This window comes from Oncorhynchus clarkii, chromosome 13 (genome assembly GCF_045791955.1).
Source record: "Oncorhynchus clarkii lewisi isolate Uvic-CL-2024 chromosome 13, UVic_Ocla_1.0, whole genome shotgun sequence".
In the NCBI taxonomy this organism is placed as follows: domain Eukaryota; kingdom Metazoa; phylum Chordata; class Actinopteri; order Salmoniformes; family Salmonidae; genus Oncorhynchus; species Oncorhynchus clarkii.
The window spans coordinates 62593914-62612279 of NC_092159.1; the positions used below are offsets into that span (position 1 = coordinate 62593914).

Below are 18366 nucleotides of genomic sequence, written 5' to 3' on the forward strand. Positions count from 1 at the left end.
ACAACACAGGAGTGGCTTCGGGACAAGTCTCTACATGTTCTTGAGTGGCCCAGCCAGAGGCCGGACTTGAACCCGATCAACATCTTTGGAGAGACCTGAAAATAGCTGTGCAGCGACGCTCCCCATCCAACCTGACAGAGCTTGAGAGGATCTGCAGAGAAGAATGAGAAAAACTCCCCAAATACTGGTGTGCCAAGCTTGTAGCGTCATACCCAAGAAGACTCGAGGCTGTAATCACTACCAAATGTGCTTCATCAATGTACTGAGTAAAGGGTCTGAATAGTTAAGTAAATGTGATATTTCTGTTTTATTTTTTATACATTTCTACACATTTCTAAAAAACGTTTTTTTGCTTTGTCATTATGGGGTATTGTGTGAGGATGGATGAGTGGAAAAACAACAACATTTGAATCCATTTTAGAATAAGTCTGTAAAGTAACAAAATGTGGAAAAAGTCAAGGGGTCTGATTACATTACGAATGCACTGTATATATGGTCTATGTCAATGAGGTGTTCTCTCTGTCTATCTCTCTATAATCTGTCATAGATCCTGACTCGCCATCTATCTCTCTATAATCTGTCATAGATCCTGACTCTCCACCTATCTCTCTATAATCTGTCAATAATCTGTCATAGATCCTGACTCTCTGTCTATCCCTCTATAATCTGTCATAGTTCCTGACTCGCCATCTATCTCTCTATAATCTGTCATAGATCCTGACTCTCCATCTATCTCTCTATAATCTGTCAATAATCTGTCATAGATCCTGACTCTCTGTCTATCCCTCTATAATCTGTCATAGTTCCTGACTCGCCATCTATCTCTCTATAATCTGTCATAGATCCTGACTCTCCATCTATCTCTCTATAATCTGTCATAGATACTGACTCTCCATCTATCTCTCTATAATCTGTCATAGATCCTGACTCGCCATCTATCTCTCTATAATCTGTCATAGATACTGACTCTCCATCTATCGCTCTATAATCTGTCATAGATACTGACTCTCCATCTATCTCTCTATAATCTGTCATAGATCCTGACTCGCCATCTATCTCTCTATAATCTGTCATAGATCCTGACTCTCCATCTATCTCTCTATAATCTGTCATAGATCCTGACTCGCCATCTATCTCTCTATAATCTGTCATAGATCCTGACTCGCCATCTATCTCTCTATAATCTGTCATAGATCCTGACACTACATCTATCCCTCTATAATCTGTCATAGATACTGACTCTCCATCTATCTCTCTATAATCTGTCATAGATACTGACTCTCCATCTATCTCTCTATAATCTGTCATAGATACTGACTCTCCATCTATCCCTCTATAATCTGTCAATAATCTGTCATAGATACTGACTCTCCATCTATCTCTCTATAATCTGTCATAGATCCTGACACTCCATCTATCTCTCTATAATCTGTCATAGATACTGACTCTCCATCTATCCCTCTATAATCTGTCAATAATCTGTCATAGATACTGACTCCATCTATCTCTCTATAATGTGTCATAGATACTGACTCTCCATATAAATCTCACCTGCCAATAAACATTGCAGTAACACACCAGTATATATCTGTATGATGAGAAATGAAGGACCATATGTTAAAGCACTCCCCAAACAGACCAAGAGCTGTGTCTGACACCCTGTCTGTGAAAGTGTCCCCACAACACACTTGTCATTGACAGGTCATTCGGCCTCTGACTGGAGAGAATAGAGAGAGCGAGAGAGAAGGAGAGAGCGATGTCTTTATTCTTTTGGAACATTTGTGAGTGTAATGTACCCTGTAAATGTATTCTTGTTATTTCACTTTTGTTTATCTATTTACTTGCTTTGGCAATGTAAACATATGTTTCCCATGCCAATAAAGCCCCTTAAATTGAAAAATAAATTGGATTGAGAAGTTGAAGTTGCTTACCACCCGGGATACAACGGGTTAAAGCCTGACTCCGCAGGCACAACGCACCCCTCCCTATTCTACCTCTCTCTCCCTCTTGTCGTTCCATTTTTACTGTGTGTGCTCAGGGGGTTTCTTTGCCATCTGCGAGCACCGCGCTCATGTGTTTGTGTGTTCAGCCTTATGCACACACAATAAACTTTTTTTACCGGACACCAGATAGAATTTCAAAGACACCTGCACCGAAAACAATAATATTCGGAACATTTCTTCCGGACATAATCCTGAACTGCTCAGGAGATCATTTTTTCGTTTGTGGCTTTTAGTGCCCTTTTCAACGATTTCTGTTTCATTCGAAACAGGAGCTCGGAAACATGTTGAGGAGAGGAGGTATTTATTTTGAAAGGTTCCCGAAGTTGGGACGCCAATGATGCGCGATGCAAGAGGTAAGGGGAGGAAAGGGGTTTCGGGAAACCGCCCAGTGGTTTGGTAGACGTGATTTTCGGTTTGTTTGAGCGGTTCATTTGTTCGGTTTAGTACGTAACTGTTAGCACCGATAGCTGAGTCACTGTTGTGCTCTGTGCCTGCCTGGTTGGGCTCGCTGCTCTGTTCTGCACTACTGTTTTGGGAAACCGGGCCCTGCTCTGTCCTATCTGACGCAATGTGCTGCATGATGTGGGTTCATTGCCCCAGTTTATATACCTAAACTCGGAGGGCGAAACTGATACCTTGGACAGGGCAATTCATCTAGGATATAGCTACAAACTTGTAAAACGGTAGACCCAGGTGTTAGGTTGGGCAGACACTTGTCAACAGTAATGATAGCAGAACATGAACAAGAAAACTATCCCCGATTGCTTAAATATGACACACCTATGATGTTAAGTAATGAAGGCTATTGTAGGCATGTGGCGGATCGCCTACTCATTCGTTACAATGTAACAAACTTCAGCAAGGACTCTGAAGATTATTTACGACGGAGCCAATTCTGAAATCAATCCAGAGATGGACTATTGTCAGAAATGATTTGTGGGCCTCTTTCTAAGGTTTTAAACATTCAAATGAAACCATGATTCCACCTGCATTACACAGTCTCACGTAGGTCTACCTGTCCAGCATTATGCTACATAAACTCACGTAGGTCTACCCGTGTCCAACCCAGGGGATTTACAGGTCCCAACCCACCAGTGCTGTCTACACTTGTAGGCCTTTGAACCTACATCATAGAATAGGCCTATAACACGTCATGCTCAGTCATACATCATTTATAACTTGTACTGTACTTGTGCTCATGCAGGGTTGGAGTTATGTTTAATCAAGGGCTAGGTCATGGTCTCTCAGTTGTATACGGGAACCATTATCTCCTCTTAGAGACGACAGATACTAAAGGGGAAATCTGCAGTCGCTACATCAGACTTAGAAATGAATAATATGTACTCATTGATTATTGAAGAATATAACTTATACATTCCTCAGGAGCTTAGTTCAACTGTGGTGCCCCATCAGAACCCTAAATATAAACTGGTTTTACTCTCCATTGTTTGCAAATAAAGTAAATGTAAACAAACACTGTTAAAACTATAATTTGTATCATGGATGGTCAGTCCTCCATAGCTCTGTCTATGAATATGAGATTGGTTAAATTAAACTCACGTAGGTCTACCTGTGTCCAACCGAGGGTTGTACAGGTCCCAACCCACCAGTGTTGTCTACACTTGCATCCATAGCTCTGTCTATGAATATGAGATTGGTTAAATTTCACCAGCCCCGTCCCTCAGGTTTTTACAGAAACAGTGACGAGGACTGTGCTTTGTTATTGTTTCAACTACGGATTGCCCCTTTAAGTATCCTCTTATATTGGTTTTGTTTTGATGAGTTTGTGTTTTGGGTCGGAGTGGAGTGTTGTTTTGTCAGACCAGCCCTGTTTGTCTAAGGGGATATATGAAGTTTGTGTTGGTGTGTTGGTGTTTTGGTGTGTGTGTGTGTGTGTGTGTGTGTGTGTGTGTTTGTGTGTGTGTGTGTGTGTTGGTGTTTTGGTGTGTGTGTGTGTGTGTGTGTGTGTGTGTGTGTGTGTGTGTTGGTGTTTTGGTGTGTGTGTGTGTGTGTGTGTGTGTGTGTGTGTGTGTGTGTTGGTGTTTTGGTGTGTGTGTGTGTGTGTGTGTGTGTGTGTGTGTGTGTGTTGGTGTTTTGGTGTGTGTGTGTGTGTGTGTGTGTGTGTGTGTGTGTGTGTGTGTGTGTGTGTGTGTGAGAGAGCTGCCCTGTGCCCACGGTTTATTTTGGACCCACTGACTGAATGAGAGAAGGAGATGGTATGGTGTAGGCATGTCACGGTGGATAGGCTGTAAGGTACACAGTAGTGTAGTTCTATCCTCAAGCCTGCATTATGGATGGTATGAGGAAAGAGAAAGGAAATAGAACCCATTCCTAATTTAGATAGACAACAGAGGCCTAGTAAGCCTGAGTGCTGCAGCTAGGACCTAGCCTGAGTGCTGCAGATAGGACCTAGCCTGAGTGCTGCAGCTAGGACCTAGCCTGTGTGCTGCAGCTAGGACCTAGCCTGAGTGCTGCAGCTAGGACCTAGCCTGTGTGGTGCAGCTAGGACCTAGCCTGTGTGGTGCAGCTAGCACCTAGCCTGTGTGGTGCAGATAGGACCTAGCCTGAGTTCTGCAGCTAGGACCTAGCCTGAGTGCTGCAGCTAGGACCTAGCCTGAGTGCTGCAGCTAGGACCTAGCCTGAGTGCTGCAACTAGGACCTAGCCTGTGTGGTGCAGCTAGGACCTAGCCTGTGTGGTGCAGCTAGGACCTAGCCTGTGTGGTGCAGCTAGGACCTAGCCTGAGTGCTGCAGCTAGGACCTAGCCTGAGTGGTGCAGCTAGGACCTAGCCTGAGTGGTGCAGCTAGGACCTAGTCTGAGTGGTGCAGCTAAGACCTAGCCTGAGTGGTGCAGCTAGGACCTAGCCTGAGTGGTGCAGCTAGGACCTAGCCTGAGTGGTGCAGCTAGGACCTAGCCTGAGTGGTGTAGCTAGGACCTAGCCTGAGTGGTGCAGCTAGGACCTAGCCTGAGTGGTGCAGCTAGGACCTAGCCTGAGTGGTGCAGCTAGGACCTAGCCTGAGTGGTGCAGCTGGGACCAGGCAATAGAAGGAGAAAACAGATCTGGGACCAGGCAATAGAAGGAGACAACAGACCTGGGACCAGGCAATAGAAGGAGACGACAGATCTGGGACCAGGCTATAGAAGGAGACAACAGATCTGGGACCAGGCTATTGGAGACAACAGATCTGGGACCTGGGATCTGAGCAGGATCGATACATTCAAGAGGGCTTCAGCTGGATCGATACATTCAAGAGGGCTCGATACAAGTCAATAGCACTGCTTCTAACACACACCATTTACACTACACGACCAACAGTATATGGACACCTGCTCGTCCAACATCTCATTCTAAAATCACGGGCATTAATATGGAGTTGTTCCCCACTTTGTTGCTATAACAGCCTCAACTTTTCTGGGAAGACTTTCCACTAGATGATGGAACATGTCTGCGGGGACTTGCTTCCATTCAGCCACAAGAGCATTAGTGGGGTCAGGCATTGATGTTGGGCGATTAAGCCTGGTTTCTGCATGGACCTCACTTTGTGCATGGGGACATTGTCATGCTGAAACAGGAAATGTGCCTTCCCCAAACTGTTGCCACAAAGTTTGAAGCAGAGAATTGTCTAGAATGTTATTTTATGCTGTAGCTAGAAGATTTCCCCTCACTGGAACTAAAGGGTCCGAACCATGAAAAACAGCCCCAGACCATTATTCCTTCTTACTGTTGGAACTATGCATTAGGGCAGGTAGCGCTCTCCTGGCATCAGCCAAACTCAGATTCGTCTGTCGGACTGCCAGATGGTGAAGAGTGATTCAGGGAACGCGTTTCCACTGCTCCAGAGTCCAATGGCAGCGAGCTTTACACCACTCCAGCAGACGCTTGGCATTGCGCATGGTGATCTTAAGCTTGTGTGCGGCTGCCCGGCCATGGAAACCCATTTCATGAAGCTCCTGACAGTTCTTGTGCTGACGTTGCTTCCAGAGGCAGTTTGGAACTTGGTAGTGAGTGTTGCAACCGACGACAGACAATTTTTACGCGCTACGTGCTTCAGCACACAGCTTGTGTGGTCTACCACTTCGGAGCTGAGCTGTTGTTGCTCCTAAACATTTCCACTTCACAATAACAGCACTTACAGTTGACCGGGGCAGCTCTAGCGAGGTAGAAATTTGACAAACTGACTTGTTGGAAAGGTAATGGTGTCATAGGATGGCAACTGAAGAGTCACTGAGCTCTTTGGTATGGGCCGGGCTGTTTGTCTATGGAGATTGCATGGCTGTGTGCTCAATTTTATACACCTGTCAGCAACGGGTGTGGATGTTATGACCGAATCCACTAATTTTAAGGGTTGTCCACATACTTTTGTATATATAGTATATACCATTCACTTATGAACCTGCCTTGAATCCTAAAAGCCTCTAGAAGTTTCAGACATGGAGACGTACGACCAGGTCAACGTCTGACTGAGTTAGAGGATCTGCTTGCTCTAAACCCTTTGTTTAATAGGTACGGCTGAATTATGAGAGGAAAGTTACTGGTGTGATGGTGGTGTTTTGGCTGACTCAGGGCCGGCCCACTGGTGTGATGGTGGTGTTTTGGCTGACTCAGGGCCCACTGGTGTGATGGTGGTGTTTTGGCTGACTCAGGGCCGGCCCACTGGTGTGATGGTGGTGTTTTGGCTGACTCAGGGCCCACTGGTGTGATGGTGGTGTTTTGGCTGACTCAGGGCCGGCCCACTGGTGTGATGGTGGTGTTTTGGCTGACTCAGGGCCCACTGGTGTGATGGTGGTGTTTTGGCTGACTCAGGGCCGGCCCACTGGTGTGATGGTGGTGTTTTGGCTGACTCAGGGCCCACTGGTGTGATGGTGGTGTTTTGGCTGACTCAGGGCCGGCCCACTGGTGTGATGGTGGTGTTTTGGCTGACTCAGGGCCCACTGGTGTGATGGTGGTGTTTTGGCTGACTCAGGGCCGGCCCACTGGTGTGATGGTGGTGTTTTGGCTGACTCAGGGCCGGCCCACTGGCGTGATGGTGGTGTTTTGGCTGACTCAGGGCCGGCCCACTGGCGTGATGGTGGTGTTTTGGCTGACTCAGGGCCCACTGGCGTGATGGTGGTGTTTTGGCTGACTCAGGGCCCACTGGCGTGATGGTGGTGTTTTGGCTGACTCGGGGCCCACTGGTGTGATGGTGGTGTTTTGGCTGACTCAGGGCCCACTGGTGTGATGGTGGTGTTTTGGCTGACTCGGGGCCGGCCCACTGGCGTGATGGTGGTGTTTTGGCTGACTCAGGGCCCACTGGCGTGATGGTGGTGTTTTGGCTGACTCAGGGCCCACTGGCGTGATGGTGGTGTTTTGGCTGACTCAGGGCCCACTGGCGTGATGGTGGTGTTTTGGCTGACTCAGGGCCCACTGGCGTGATGGTGGTGTTTTGGCTGACTCGGGGCCCACTGGTGTGATGGTGGTGTTTTGGCTGACTCAGGGCCCACTGGCGTGATGGTGGTGTTTTGGCTGACTCAGGGCCCACTGGCGTGATGGTGGTGCTTTGGCTGACTCAGGGCCCACTGGCGTGATGGTGGCGTTTTGGCTGACTCGGGGCCCACTGGCGTGATGGTGGTGTTTTGGCTGACTCAGGGCCCACTGGCGTGATGGTGGTGTTTTGGCTGACTCAGGGCCCACTGGTGTGATGGTGGTGTTTTGGCTGACTCAGGGCCCACTGGTGTGATGGTGGTGTTTTGGCTGACTCGGGGCCCACTGGTGTGATGGTGGTGTTTTGGCTGACTCGGGGCCCACTGGTGTGATGGTGGTGTTTTGGCTGACTCGGGGCCCACTGGTGTGATGGTGGTGTTTTGGCTGACTCGGGGCCCACTGGTGTGATGGTGGTGTTTTGGCTGACTCAGGGCCCTGGCAGCATGCTGGCAACATGAAGTAGTTTGTTGTCGTCCAGATCTGGGCTGTTCTGTTGTTGTACTACTATTCTATACCCGTTGTTTCTTCTAAAAGACTGGACACAGAAGAGAGTGCATCACTTTTTCACCAGAGTGGATGTAGTTAGTCACATCACTTTTTCACCAGAGTGGATGTAGTTAGTCGCATCACTTATTCACCAGAGTGGATGTAGTTAGTCACATCACTTTTTACCAGAGTGGATGTAGTTAGTCACATCACTTTTTACCAGAGTGGATGTAGTTAGTCACATCACTTTTTCACCAGAGTGGATGTAGTTAGTCGCACCACTTTTTCACCAGAGTGGATGTAGTTAGTCGCATCACTTTTTCACCAGAGTGGATGTAGTTAGTCACATCACTTTTTACCAGAGTGGATGTAGTTAGTCACATCACTTTTTACCAGAGTGGATGTAGTTAGTCACATCACTTTTTACCAGAGTGGATGTAGTTAGTCACATCACTTTTTACCAGAGTGGATGTAGTTAGTCACATCACTTTTTACCAGAGTGGATGTAGTTAGTCACATCACTTTTTACCAGAGTGGATGTAGTTAGTCACATCACTTTTTACCAGAGTGGATGTAGTTAGTCACATCACTTTTTACCAGAGTGGATGTAGTTAGTCACATCACTTTTTACCAGAGTGGATGTAGTTAGTCACATCACTTTTTACCAGAGTGGATGTAGTTAGTCACATCACTTTTCACCAGAGTGGATGTAGTTAGTCACATCACTTTTTACCAGAGTGGATGTAGTTAGTCACATCACTTTTCGTGGGGTGCTGCTGGGATGAAACAATCTTGTAATAGGAAAGTAGTCAATTAATTTCTCCAACATGTATGATTACAAGTTGACAAGGTTTGTGTCCTATAAGGATCTTGGTCAGGTCTGGGACAGGTATGTGGTAGAGTGTGTGTCCTATAAGGATCTTGGTCAGGTCTGGGACAGGTATGTGGTAGAGTGTGTGTCCTATAAGGATCTTGGTCAGGTCTGGGACAGGTATGTGGTAGAGTGTGCAGACAGGTGGGCCCTGAACCTTCTTATTACAGTAGTGGAACAGGTACATCTACAGCCGTTTCTTATTACAGTAGTGGAACAGGTACATCCACAGCCGTTTCTTATTACAGTAGTGGAACAGGTACATCCACAGCCGTTTCTTATTACAGTAGTGGAACAGGTACATCCACAGCCGTTTCTTATTACAGTAGTGGAACAGGTACATCCACAGCCGTTTCTTATTACAGTAGTGGAACAGGTACATCCACAGCCGTTTCTTATTACAGTAGTGGAACAGGTACATCCACAGCCGTTTCTTATTACAGTAGTGGAACAGGTTTGTCCGTAGCTGTTCAGTAACTCTCACCTATAGTGGCCAAGCCACTTTTCTGCTCTGCTGCCATGGTGATGATGGAATCCTGTCAGAAAAACAAGCAGGGGGGCGGTGCTCCTCCCTGTCTGTTGCGATAACAAAACTTTCAAATAAGAAAATGCCTGTGACTATAGACTAAAAATAATCAGTTAGGGCTCATCCCAAATGGCACCCTATTCCCCATACCCTCAAACTGAAAGCAAAAGCTTTGACGAAGGCTGTGAGCTTGACAAGCAAGTGATACTGACAATGGCAGTGTGTAGGATTTTATTATATAGGGATAAGTCCCAAAATGCACCCTATCCCCTATATGTCCCCTTATAGGCTCTGGTCAAAAGTAGTGCGCTACAAAGGGCTGTGTCCTCACGGTTAAGTCCCCCTCCTCAAAACTAATATTTGTATTCCTGTAAAAAAAAAAAAAAAACGTCCTTTTGTCCTTCATGATTCTGAAATGGCTGACTGGACAGAGAGGGATGGTAGATGGTCTATAGTCAGCTCTCTCTGTGTGTGGTCAGGTCCCACCATGTCTCTTTCTCTCTTGTCCCAAAAGGCACCCTATTCCCTAGTACACTACTTAGTGCACCACTACTACCCTATGGGTCCTGGTCTAAAGTAGTGCACTATATAGGGAATAGGGTGTATTAGGGACACTTTCCCTGGTCTACTGGTCACTGATATTACAGTGTGCATCTGTATGTCAGTCTAACTGTGATGTTCTCTTCCTGACCAGGAACACACACTCTGGGCGTCACTGAACTCATCTAGAGGACCACATCTCATCTCCTCCCCCATCTTAACTCTACTGACCTCCTCCCCCCTACCTCCCTCCTCCATCCCAGTTAATGACTCCCCCCTCCTTAACTCTACTGACCTCCTCCCCCCTAGCTCCCTCCTCCATCCCAGTTAAAGACTCCCCCCTCCTTAACTCTACCTGTGAGAAGAAAACTAGTGGGCGGGCCCACTGTATGATTCCATTGCCCACTTCTTAACACCTGTGAAACACTGACCAATCACCATGCAGACATCATCTCTCCGCCGCCAGGTGAAGAACATGGTCAACCAATACTCAGAGGCAGAGATCAAGGTTTGTTGTTGTGCCTCTTGTTGTTGTTATTTAACATTTGTATTGTTACCCAAAGTTGAAGTCGGAAGTTTACATACACCTGAGCCAAATACATTTAAACTCAGTTTTTCACAATTCCTGACATTTAATCCTAGTAAAAATTCCATGTCTCATGTCAGTTAGGATCACCACTTTATTTTAAGAATGTGAAATGTCAGAATAATAGTAGAGAGAATGATGTATTTCAAGTTTTATTTCTTTCATCACATTCCCATTAGGTCAGAAGTTTACATACATACGCTCAATTAGTATTTGGTAGCATTGACTTTAAATAGTTTAACCTGGGTCAAACGTTTCGGGTAGCCTTCCACAAGCTTCCCACAATGAGTTGGGTGAATTTTGGCCCATTCCTCCTGACAGAGCTGGTGTAACTGAGTCAGGTTTGTAGGCCTCCTTGCTCGCACACACTACTCGCACAAATTAGGATTGAGGTCAGGGCTTTGTGATGGCCACTCCAATACCTTGACTTTGTTGTCCTTAAGCCATTTTGCCACAGCTTTGGATGTATGCTTGGGGTCATTGTTGGAAGACCCATTTGCGATCAAGCTTTAACTTCCTGACTGATGTCTTGAGATGTTGCTTCAATATATCCACATCATTTTCCGTCCTCATGATGTCATCTAGTATGTGAAGTGCACCAGTCCCTCCTGCAGCAAATCACCCCCACAACATGATGCTGCCACCCCCGTGCTTCACGGTAGGGATGGTGTTCTTCGGCTTGCAAGCCTCCCCCCTTTCCTCCAAACATAAGATGGTCATTATGGCCAAACAGTTCCATTTTTGTTTCATCAGACCAGAGAACATTTCTCCAAAAAGTACGATCTTTGTCCCCATGTGCAGTTGCAAACTGTAGTCTGTTTTTTTTAATGGCGGTTTTGGAGCAGTGGCTTCTTCCTTGCTGAGCGGCCTTTCAGGTTATGTCGATATAGGACTCGTTTTACTGTGGATATAGATACTTTTGTACCAGTTTCCTCCAGCATCTTCACAAGGTCCTTTGCTGTTCTGGGATTGATTTGCACTTTTCACACCAAAGTACGTTAATCTCTAGGAGACAGAACGCATCTCCTTCCTGAGTAGTATGACGGCTGCGTGGTCCCATGGTGTTTATTCTTGCGTACTATTGTTTGTATAGATGAACATGGTACCTTCAGGCGTTTGGAAATCGTTTGGACATTTGAGGTATTGGTGGATTTCTTTTGATTTCCCCATGATGTCAAGCAGAGAGGCACTGAGTTTGAAGGTAGGCCTTGACATACATCCACAGGTACACCTCCAATTGACTCAAATGATGTCAATTAGCCTATCAAAAGCTTCTAAAGCCATGACATCATTTTCTGGAATTTTCCAAGCTGTTTAAAGGCACAGTCAACTTAGTGTGTGTAAACTTCTGACCCACTGGAATTGTGATACAGTGAATTATAAGTGAAATAATCTGTCTGTAAACAATTGTTGGAAAAAATTACTTGTGTCATGCACATAGTAGATGTCGTAACTGACTTGCCAAAACTATAGTTTGTTAACAAGAAATATGTGGAGTGGTTGAAAAACAAGTTTTAACGACTCCAACATAAGTGTATGTAAACTTTCGACTTCAACTGTCAATATTGTAAAGCTTCTTTGGGTCTGAGAAAAGAGCCATCATAAATCATTCTTATATATATTGTAGTTTATAATTTTTCTTGGGCTGGGATTCAAACCGATCGTGCTCTGTTGGTGATTTTAAAGGGAACGTTTCGGAGACCTCATTCACGCTGTATGTCGGCTCATTCGGAAATGACTTTTTAAATGGCGCATCGCTGACGAAATGAGATGGGATTGAATCCCGGCCTAAATATGTATTCATTATTATATTAAGGTCCGCGAGGCGACCTCCAACGACCCGTGGGGCCCCCCCTCCTCTCTGATGTCAGAGATCGCTGACCTGACCTTCAACGTGGTGGCGTTCACTGAGGTCATGGGTATGATCTGGAAACGCCTCAACGACAGCGGGAAGAACTGGAGACACGTCTACAAGGTCAACATTCACCTGGAAACTAATTGTTTTCTCTCTGATATTTACTAACAAACAACATTCACCTGGAAACTAATTGTTTTCTATGATATTTACTAACAAACAACATTCACCTGGAAACGAATTGTTTTCTCTGATATTTACTAACAAACAATTGTTAGTTTTCCTTTCATTCTTTAAATATCCTGTTCATATGCATTTTTATCATCATATTCTGTTTTTATTGTTTAATGCTTTGCCTTGTCTTTCTATCTACTGTTAGATGTGTGTGCGGTGTCTGTTTTGAAATGTGTTGGTGTGTAAGTGAAGTGGATTGTTATTTTATTGCTAGGCCCTGACTCTACTCGACTACCTGATCAAAACGGGCTCGGAACGTGTGGCGCAGCAGTGCAGGGAGAACGTCTACACCATACAGGTTAGGTTGACGGTTTGAATCCCGAGTCTGTCGGGATAAATGTCTGAGTGAGTGCACTGAGCTGGCTTCTGAATGGCTTCTTTCTCAGGGGGTTGAAACCAAAAAAACTATCTGCAAAGAAAGTATAATAAAGTATACTTCCTTCTCTTCCTCTTCCTCCTCCTCCTCCTCCTCCTCCTCCTCTGTAGACCCTACGGGACTTCCAGTTCACAGACAGGGATGGCAGGGACCAGGGGGTGAATGTTAGGGAGAAGGCCAAGCAGCTGGTGGCCCTGATGAGGGATGAGGAGAGGCTGAAACAGGTATGACATGGTACCTGTATTCTGTTGGTTTGGTTTTGTACAGAATGTGTGTCTGCTTCTGTTTTCCCAGACACATTATGTCTGGTCCTGGACTTCTGTTAGACATCAGATACATTATGTCTGGTCCTGGACTTCTGTTTGACATCAGACACATTATGTCTGGTCCTGGACTTCTGTTTGACATCAGACACATTATGTCTGGTCCTGGACTTCTGTTTGACATCAGACACATTATGTCTGGTCCTGGACTTCTGTTTGACATCAGACACATTATGTCTGGTCCTGGACTTCTGTTTGACATCAGACACATTATGTCTGGTCCTGGACATCAGACACATTATGTCTGGTCCTGGACTTCTGTTTGACATCAGACACATTATGTCTGGTCCTGGACTTCTGTTAGACATCAGACACATTATGTCTGGTCCTGGACTTCTGTTTGACATCAGACACATTATGTCTGGTCCTGGACTTCTGTTTGACATCAGACACATTATGTCTGGTCCTGGACTTCTGTTTGACATCAGACACATTATGTCTGGTCCTGGACTTCTCCATTGATCTGGCTTTTTAGTCCAGGTCCAGGTGTAATCTGTGTCCAGGAAACCGTCCTGGTATTGTCCCCTCGATGATGAATAAAATCCCTATCCTCATTATGTAAATACCTAGCTATCTATTTGTCTAGGAGAGGACCCTGGCCCTGAAGACCAAGGAGAGGATGGCTGGAGCAGCTGCAGGGTCAGGGATGGGCTCTAGTTCTCTACCTCCACCCTACCCAGGCCGCCGTACCAGCCAGCCCAGCATGACTGCTCTCTACGGGGATGACTTCAGCCGGTCCAGGGAGTCCCATTCCTCTTTCAATTGTGAGTAGTACCATGCAACTGGGAATATGCAAACACACACACACACACACACACACACGCAATCGCGCTATTGGAAACAAAGGCTGTTCTGAGGTCGGGCCAGGTCGTGGCTCGATAAGTTTGAGTCGGGTCAGGGACAATTTTTTCTTTTTCATTTCAGCTAACCCCTTTCCTAAACTTAACCTAGTTCTCCTAAAGCTTACTACTCGGTCTACGGAGTTGCCATGTCGTTTCTCGTCACAAAAGGGGCGGCTCCTTGTAAGTACTCTCTGGCATCCGACATACTTTTTTAACTTCCTTAAAATTGAGACGTGCCATATCATTCCTTCCACAGCCGTGGAGGCAGTGTTGTAGCTTGGTACCTAGATCTGACATCTATACAGTATATAGGCTATTCATCAAAGTAGCTTATTTTGCATTGATAACCAAAATATTATCTCAGCAACTGTTCAAACAGTAAACCAAACAACAAGGGTCCACCCTAAAAGGTATTTTGTTTAGAAGTAATAACTAGTGATTACAGGGTATGGTGAAATGGTACAACCAGCTGTAGCCAACTAACAAGGCAAGAGTTTTTTTTCTTTGTGACCAAAACATGATGACATTCTATTTTTAACTGATACGTGTCCAGACTTTTGACTGGTACTGTATATTTAAGCAATAAGGCCTGAGGAGCTGTGTTATATGGCCAATGTCGGGTTCTTATGTACGACGCAACGTGGAGTGACTGGTACAGCCCTTGGTCGTGGTATATTGGCCATATATCACAAACCCCGGTGGTGCCTTATTGCGATTATAAACTGGTTACCAACGTGATTAGAGCAGTCAAAATAAATGTTTTGTCATACCCGTGATATACGGTCTGATATACCACGCCTTTCAGCCAATCAGCATTCAGGGCTCGAACCACCCAGTTTATATATATATATATATATATACATTCTCTCAACCAGCTTCACCTGGAATGTTTTTCCAACAGTCTTGATATATATATATATATATATATATATATATATATATATATATATATATATAAAAGCATGTGTGGGAACTCCTTCAAGACTGTTGGAAAAACATTCCAGGTGAAGCTGGTTGAGAGAATGCCAAGAGTGTGCAAAGCTGTCATCAAGGAAAAGGGTGGCTACTTTGAATAATATATATTTAAAATATATTTTGATTTGTTTAACACTGTTTTGGTTACTACTACTACTACTACACTATTTTCATAGTTTCAATGTCTTCACTATTATTCTACAATGTAGAAAATAGTAAAAAATAAAGAAAAACCCTTGAATGAGTAGGTGTGTAAACTTTTGACTGGTACTCTATATGTGTGTATAGACAGTAGTTATATAGGATGGTGTGTATAGACAGTAGTTATATAGGATGGTGTGTATAGACAGTAGTTATATAGGATGGTGTGTATAGACAGTAGTTATATATAGGATGGTGTGTATAGACAGTAGTTATATAGGATGGTGTATATAGACAGTAGTTATAGGATGGTGTGTATAGACAGTAGTTATATAAGGATGGTGTGTATAGACAGTAGTTATATAGGATGGTGTGTATAGACAGTAGTTATATAGGATGGTGTGTATAGACAGTAGTTATATAGGATGGTGTGTATAGACAGTAGTTATATATAGGATGGTGTGTATAGACAGTAGTTATATAGGATGGTGTATATAGACAGTAGTTATAGGATGGTGTGTATAGACAGTAGTTATATAAGGATGGTGTGTATAGACAGTAGTTATATAAGGATGGTGTGTATAGACAGTAGTTATATAGGATGGTGTGGATAGACAGTAGTTATATAGGATGGTGTGTATAGACAGTAGTTATATAGGATGGTGTGTATAGACAGTAGTTATATAGGACGGTGTGTATAGACAGTAGTTATAATAGGATGGTGTGTATAGACAGTAGTTATATAGGATGGTGTGTATAGACAGTAGTTATATAGGATGGTGTGTATAGACAGTAGTTATATAGGATGGTGTGTATAGACAGTAGTTATATAGGATGGTGTGTATAGACAGTAGTTATATATAGGATGGTGTGTATAGACAGTATAGACAGTAATTATATAGGATGGTGTGTATAGACAGTAGTTATATAGGATGGTGTGTATAGACAGTAGTTGTATAGGATGGTGTGTATAGACAGTAGTTATATAGGATGGTGTGTATAGACAGTAGTTATATATAGGATGGTGTGTATAGACAGTAGTTATATATAGGATGGTGTGTATAGACAGTATAGACAGTAGTTATATAGGATGGTGTGTATAGACAGTAGTTATATAGGATGGTGTGTATAGACAGTAGTTATATAGGATGGTGTGTATAGACAGTAGTTATATAGGATGGTGTGTATAGACAGTAGTTATATAGGATGGTGTGTATAGACAGTAGTTATATAGGATGGTGTGTATAGACAGTAGTTATATAGGATGGTGTGTATAGACAGTAGTTATATATGATGGTGTGTATAGACAGTAGTTATATAGGATGGTGTGTATAGACAGTAGTTATACAGGATGGTGTGTATAGACAGTAGTTATATATGATGGTGTGTATAGACAGTAGTTATATAGGATGGTGTGTAGACAGTAGTTATATAGGATGGTGTGTATAGACAGTAGTTATATAGGATGGTGTGTATAGACAGTAGTTATAAAGGATGGACTTCACTAGAATACAGTATATACAGGACTAGTTGAATAGGATGGACTTGACTAGAATACAGGACTAGTTGAATAGGATGGACTTCACTAGAATACAGTATATACAGGACTAGTTGAATAGGATGGACTTGACTAGAATACAGGACTAGTTGAATAGGATGGACTTCACTAGAATACAGTATATACAGGACTAGTTGAATAGGATGGACTTGACTAGAATACAGTATATATACAGGACTAGTTGAATAGGATGGACTTGACTAGAATACAGTATATATACAGGACTAGTTGAATAGGATGGACTTGACTAGAATACAGTATATATACAGGACTAGTTGAATAGGATGGACTTGACTAGAATACAGGACTAGTTGAATAGGATGGACTTGACTAGAATACAGTATATATACAGGACTAGTTGAATAGGATGGACTTGACTAGAATACAGGACTAGTTGAATAGGATGGACTTGGCTAGAATACAGTATATACATACAAAGTGGGTAAAACAGTATGTAAACATGATTAAAGTGGCCAGTGTTCCATGACTATGTCCATAGGACAGCGGTCTCTAAGGTGCAGGGTAGAGTACCGGGTAGAGTACAGGGTAGAGTACCGGGTGGTAGCCGGGTAGAGTACCGGGTAGAGAACCGGGTGGTAGCCGGGTAGCGACGGTATATTACAGTTTGATTGATAGCAGGGATACATTTTAAAAGGCCAAACATGTTCCCACAGCCTGAAGCGTTGAAGAGGCAGTGGAACACACAATGGAGCCAGAATGTAATGAAGCATAAAGGCTTGAATGCCTGAAACATTGATAAGATTAGCCATTCTGTTCTTCAGTGAGAATCCATGTTGAGAGATTTGGTCTGGCTCTGCTCAGGTCTGCACTGACAGCTAGTCAGTAAGTTGGCGAACGAACTCTCCATGTTAGTGTTATCCCACAGGAACCAACCAACCAGTGGTGGATAAAGTATCCAATTGTCATATTTGAGTCAAAGTAAAGATACCTTAATAGAAAATGACTCAAGTAAAAGTGAAAGTCACACAGTAAAACTTGAGTACTACTCGAGTAAAAGTGTAAAAGTGTTTGGTTTTAAATATACTTAAGTATCAAAAGTAAAGGTATGAATAATTTCAAATTCCTTATATTAAATAAACCAGACAGCACCATTTTTAAAAATGTAATTACATTTTTTTTAACATTCACAGATAGCAAGGGGCACACTCCAACTTTCAGACATATTTTTACAAATGAAGCATTTCTGTTTAGTGAGTCCGCCAGATCAGAGGTAGTAGGGATGACCAGGGATGTTCTCTGTTTAGTGAGTCCACTAGATCAGAGGCAGTAGAGATGACCAGGGATGTTCTCTGTTTAGTGAGTCTGCCAGATCAGAGGCAGTAGAGATGACCAGGGATGTTCTCTGTTTAGTGAGTCCGCCAGATCAGAGGCAGTAGAGATGACCAGGGATGTTCTCTGTTTAGTGAGTCCGCTAGATCAGAGGTAGTAGAGATGACCAGGGATGTTCTCTGTTTAGTGAGTCCGCCAGATCAGAGGTAGTAGGGATGACCAGGGATGTTCTCTGTTTAGTGAGTCCGCTAGATCAGAGGTAGTAGGGATGACCAGGGATGTTCTCTGTTTAGTGAGTCC

General features: G+C 44.0%; 1 protein-coding gene across 2 annotated transcripts in view; it reads left to right on the plus strand.

Annotated features, from left to right (window-relative positions):
- Positions 1-2030: 2030 nt before the first annotated feature.
- LOC139365215 (epsin-3-like) overlaps positions 2031-18366 on the plus strand; it is a 51382-nt gene continuing 35046 nt past the window's right edge. For both annotated transcript variants that reach the window (XM_071102705.1, XM_071102706.1), the window contains exons 1-6: positions 2031-2356; positions 10041-10394; positions 12289-12447; positions 12776-12859; positions 13048-13161; positions 13847-14024. In XM_071102705.1, the coding sequence (XP_070958806.1) occupies positions 10326-10394; positions 12289-12447; positions 12776-12859; positions 13048-13161; positions 13847-14024 (604 nt within the window). In that variant the 5' untranslated portion in view covers positions 2031-2356; positions 10041-10325. The remainder of the gene's footprint in view (positions 2357-10040; positions 10395-12288; positions 12448-12775; positions 12860-13047; positions 13162-13846; positions 14025-18366) is intronic.